The sequence below is a fragment of the Chrysemys picta genome, chromosome 10 (assembly GCF_011386835.1).
Source record: "Chrysemys picta bellii isolate R12L10 chromosome 10, ASM1138683v2, whole genome shotgun sequence".
Classification (NCBI taxonomy): Eukaryota; Metazoa; Chordata; order Testudines; family Emydidae; genus Chrysemys; species Chrysemys picta.
In genome coordinates this window covers 73,345,151-73,351,150 of record NC_088800.1, presented here as the reverse complement: position 1 = coordinate 73,351,150, position 6,000 = coordinate 73,345,151, and the positions used below count along the sequence as shown (strand labels likewise).

Genomic DNA, 6,000 nt, shown 5'->3' with positions numbered 1-6,000 from the left:
TTTCAGTGTTAGTTTCTTGCATGTTTTTAGGCCCAGGCATAAAGAAATTGTCTTATTACTGAAGGATTTTTGAGCACTTCATTTACATTATTTTTTTCATTTTAAAATATTTTCCATCATCATCTAAACCAGGAAAACAGGAACTCAGAGGTTTATACCAATGCCACTTACCCAGTTAATTGTCTGTAAAGAGAGGAATGATATGCAACCTCTTCACAATGAGACAGCGAGTATGTCAGTTCTACTGAGACCTCCTTATGCCAAAGAGCAGGAATCCGTGTCTACTACGTGACAATAGCAGGGTTTGTTTTGTTTATATAAAGACATGCACATTCATGTGTAGTGTCTATTAAACCTCACATAATTATGGCAAAAGCCACTGTGATGATTTCAGATGCTAACACATTTCAACAAATTTTCATTTGAAAGATATTACTACAAATTAAATCTATGCTGTACTTTAAACAGTGCTTCTCTGTAGAGGGTATGTGTTATGCGATGTGATGTTCAAATGATGGTGACACATACTAGCAGAAGAGCTCAGGGATCTAAAATACACCCTCTCATATAGGTTTTGTTGTGCTGCGTAGGTTGAAGGGTGTGGAGCTTCAGGCACCTGGGGTAGAATAGATGCTGCCCAGTTCCTCGCTTATGAGCACATTACTTTTGGGAGTGAAATCAGTCCCATTCACTTCACTGAAACGAAGAGCTGAACAAGTACCAGAAATGAGTTGGGCGAAGAATAAACGAACACAGACACGAAGGTTATAAATATATAACTGTATTTTATTTTTGAATATTAAATAGTGTTTTTAAATTACAAGCAATTTATTGAATCACACTATGCATGATAATCAATATACAGTAGAAATATTACAATTTAAAAATGTACACAATTGCAAGACGATTTGACCTGAAATTTCATTAACTATGATGTATTGCCAAAAACCTCATACCTGTATTAAATTACAATAGGAAAACTTCATACCTATGATTTTGTTACACTGCTTCTCATTTACAAATTGAATTAAACATTTTATATACACATCAGTACCATTTATCATTAAATTACACCTATGACTGTGCAAGTTCAAACAATTTAATAAAACTAATAATTTTAAGTCATTCAAGTTTATCTGAAAAACAGGCTGCTGGTATCACAAATACTTAATTTCAATATATTTATATGCTCTTGTACTCTCTAGATTTTTTCATATCAAAGACTTGAACCAAAACTTATTAATATTTAAGGAGATTTTTGTATGACTTAAAGCTGAAGTAATTTTGTACACTCCATTCTTATTTTAAGGCTATTTCTTATAAGGCTAATATACTTTGATCCTTTCACTAAATCCAACAAATAGCCATGTCACTAACACCTGACTTACCACTGAAATTTTAGCATAGTGCTTAATAGTTTAAAAAAACACAAGTATTTCCCTACCAACCAGCCCCTCATGAAAAAAAGATTCAATACTACATATAAATGTATTACTTAAAATACTGATAAAAGAAAGAGGCTTGAATGGCTTTCATTAGTGCATCACCAAGGATATGAAAAAGTGTTCAATCTGTTCGTTTCCATGGAAATGGCAGTTTACAACATATAGCTGAAAGTTAGGGACTTGGGAAGGTACAGGTGTTTCAAATAAAAAAACTGACTTTCTTCTCACTTTATTGGCCTCTCACTGTGTGACCTAGTCACATTTTCTCACCAAGAAATTTTTAAAATCATGTTATCAGCTTCCATTTTAGACTGTAGATGGGATGTTTTTTGTAAGATATTTAAGTAGCCAAATTAAGATAATGCCTTTTAGTATTTAAATAAATAATCAAGATCTTCTATTACAGAAGAAACTAAAATGGAATCAACCCTCATAATAAACCACTGAAAAAACAGATATAAGTATTTCTAAAACTGAAACCACTTGGATAAGCAGTGCAAGAGATTACAGAATGTAATGTATGGCCTATTTGACAAATCACCTCAACTTGATTACATTTCGGCTACTCCACAAATTTGCCTTCCTTGCATAATTCATTTCTGGAAGATGGTTTGCCACTTGAACACGGTAGTAGTTTGTAATAAAATGTAACGATATATATTTCAAAAAAAAAAATACAATTTTAATCTAGTGAATTGGATTAATGAAATTAATATCCACTGAGATTACGGAAGTGTGGCAATTCAGATATAATTGAACAGATATAACAATGATTTTTCTCTGTAATATTGCTAAAGAAGCACATTACTTTGTATAACATCCCACACACACAAATCTCATTTTGAACAAAAAATGTCTGTTTGGCAATTCATTAGCAAACAGTCCACTTGGACACAGGAGCAAACTTTCATTGTTACGTAAGGTTTTAAGACATGGTACTCTTACTAAAGAAAATGGGAGTCACAAATGACTAACGCCCCACCAACTGAGGAGAATCCTGATGTGTTGAATACAAGGTTAAATACTACCCAGCTGCACAAGATCTGTTCCATAATCTAAATTTCGGAAGTTACAACAGGAACAAAAGTGAAGCTGCATCTCAATATCCCAGTCAAACTATATTAGCTTTTATTTAACCTCAGAAACTATGTTCAAAATCAAGAGATTCAGAATTAAGGCTGAAACTCCTTCTCTAACCCTGTGATACTTTAGGTGTTTCAGCACATCTAAGGTAGACAATTCCATACATTCTTTGGAGACTCAGCATATGGAGTTTCATTCTTAATTTTGGATTTCCCTGCTTTTTTATTTATGGTAATATAAAAGTGTTACAGAAAAATTCAAGGATTGATGAGACACCTTAACCTGGTGTGTGTTTAAGGAATTTTAAAAGTCTATATTCCAGAACTAATAGGATATAATGTTTAGTGTGCCAAGGTCTATTGTTTATATTTTAATATGTACAAAGAGCATACCACGTAATAGCTCCTTTAAACCCATTACAGTATATACTGTAAGTGTATATTTAGAACTGGCTTTGCATTTAAAGATATGTTGAAAAATTCTATGAAAAGTTGTTGCTGTGCATGTGCAACGGCAAATTTCTATGATGTTACTCACACTGAAGTACAATTCTCCCTGTGACTCTCAGGTTCCCTCTGGACCGGAGCTCCTCAGTAGGACAACTCAGTACCTCAGCAATACACTGACAACTTTAAAGCATTTTATTTTAGAATTCATCTCTTTCCCTTGAGGAGTATGAAAGCCATTCTAGCTGTAAGGGCCAAATAACTGTTTATATATTAAAAAAAAAAAAAAAAAAACCCACTTTTCTACTTTTTTGTATTTGTGTCACTTAAAACCAATGCCCTGTTTTAAACCAAACTGTGTATAAAATAAAATTGTAACATCAAACAGAGCTTAACAGCTGAAAACATGTAGTTCTTTATGCTGCAGATGATTACAATTCTTAGCTTTTCTGTACCCAGACTTATTCAGCAGAAAGACTAGTCCTATACTAAAGCAGAGTAAAAAATATTTATGCCACTAAGCTGCAGTATGCTGTACAGCCAGATAGAAGGGTTGACCACAAAGCACTAAATGCCAGCATTTTTCAGCTTTTTCCAATCTAGTCCCATATTTGCGGCTGCATAATGCATTTCACAGGCGAAGGAATTACTGCCCAACTATTTAGTGAGACAATGAGGGAACTTTTTAGACAACTTATTTAAAGGATTAATTAAAACTAGCTGGATTTGAGATAGTTTTCTCTCTCCACATTCACTTCACTTGGACAGCTTAATGGCAAGCTTTACTATCTTACATCTTTGGGTCAGTGCACATTTCAAGCAGCACCATGGAGCCCTGACTATGTCTTAATACAGGCCTGGACAGTTCTCTGGGTGACAAAATATGAATGCCAGTTTTCTACTAGTTTAGAAGCAGGATTATTAGCATGCTTAAATCCCCAGTTGTTAATCCTAATAATAAATAGTTTTTGCAGTAACTGAGATGGGGGATCTATACGTTTCTGAACGGGAAGGAGGCATGGAAGGCCCAATCCATAGTCAAAAGAAAATAATTTGGGCTTCAGAATCCATAGGATGAACAAGTGAGCAGCCAGGTAGGCCTGATGGGTCCATTTTTATTAAAATTAATCTTTCTACAAGATACCCAGTTTCAATGCAAGTTTTCAGGACCAACATATACCTCCCTCCCTCCAAAAGTAGGCAGTTTTAATGGAATGCAGAAAGGCCATCAAATATGACTACATAGGAAGGTGCTACTATAATTTAAAAGACTATGATTACTTTCAGGAGTGAAAATAAGATATTCACTTAATCCAAAATGGATCCCAAAGATATTTCAGACATCCCTCCCCAAATTTCCTATGAAATACAGGCACTCTCACATTTGTAGTAGCTACCACTTTAAATGGTACTGCATGTAAAATTCCAGCAATTCTAACATAACACTCAGAAATTTTGTATGTTTTACAAGTGCAGTGCATAGCAAAGACTATAACAGTACAAAATGAACTGGTTAACTGGGCCAATTCAATTTGTCTTAATTTCCTTGAAAAAAATTAAGATTCTATACAATGTTGGGGAATATGGGAAGAAAAATCCATAGTGCAATTGCAGTAAGCAAAGTAATATGTAGTAAGTGATATCTTTCAGAATAAATATGGCTCACTACTGATCAACTATCATTCATACAGTTTCAACAACACAGCCAGCTGTTGCACAGGACAATTATACACAATTCTACAACAGGTAGTATGTTCAAATAGATAACGAACTACATGGAAAAATATAAAAAGAATATGATACAATCCCATACATAAACCAGAATGTAGTGTAACTGCTTTACATGTTTGTTACAAATAATTATCTGAATACTTCAAGTACTTGAAAACAGCGGCAGAATCATCATTCAATGAAAAGCAAATTGCATTGATTTAAAAACAATACATTACAAAGTTAAATACACATTCAAATTAATGTCCTGATTTAACATTGCTTTCAGTGTTAATTTTAAATCTTAGTATTTCTTGATTACCTGTATTTCACTCCAGCAGATCCACATAAGTTTTAGACAGAGTTTATCAGACATTAGTCCAGAGTGCGTACATACCACATGTGTAATTCCAGTGAGGAAACTTTAACTCATCTAATCTTTTTCTCCATCTTCACTGCTTCCTATTAGGAGAGGAAAAGTCAGAAGACATAGGTAAGATACTTGCACATTTTCTTTATTATTTAAAAATATACTAAGGATTTCTGTACAAGTCTTCCCTTAATTCTTAGCTAGACTTTTCCTAGAATGTGATATTCTGGTTCACTTTCTAAAGTACTGGTTAAAATTTCCCTTTTTTTTTTTAAACTTTCAGCTACTCCAATGTTAAACATGTGGCACACACATACATAGGGACATCTGCTTAAATCACACAGTTCAATGTCACTGTTTAGGTCACATGAGAAAGTGATGTATGATCTCAAACATCTCTTATCAATAAATTACTAAGCAGCAAATATAATACAATGCAAATACAACTAATATTGATTTATTTTTTATAAAAACTGAGAACCAGGGAACCTCAGTGGCTAATAATATTTATTTTTAATCTCTTGATAAAATATTGTATTTATAATGATACTTCGGAAATAATTTCCGAGTCTGTCCCTATTCTTATTCTATCGTTTTTTCTGAGGCATTTTAGTACTAAAATGTACAGAGGAGCACTTTAGTAGAGGCAGGAATATAAAGGAAACTGCTCAGTACAGAAGTATCATCAGTACCTTAACATTACTGTATACGGGTCTACTGCTAAACCCTCCTTTAAGAAGGAAATCCCCTATCCACAACCGATCAAGCTCTAAAAACATGTTACAATCCCTAGCAGAGTCTCAGGGACATACTTCCTACAAGAAACTAGATTATAAAACAAAATGTAGGTACTACAATAGTCTAATACTGCTCTTAAAGGTCCTTAACTAGTGAAATAAAAACAAAAATCAAACTATGGCCAGTGATGGGGCCATCGTAGAAAGAT

General features: G+C 33.6%; 1 protein-coding gene across 1 annotated transcript in view; it reads right to left on the bottom strand.

Moving 5' to 3' along the window:
* Positions 1-765: 765 nt before the first annotated feature.
* LMTK2 (lemur tyrosine kinase 2) overlaps positions 766-6,000 on the bottom strand; it is a 76,720-nt gene continuing 71,485 nt past the window's right edge. Inside the window, exon 14 of the mRNA XM_005304688.5 lies at positions 766-5,146. Within this exon, the coding sequence (XP_005304745.2) occupies positions 5,118-5,146 (29 nt within the window). The 3' untranslated portion in view covers positions 766-5,117. The remainder of the gene's footprint in view (positions 5,147-6,000) is intronic.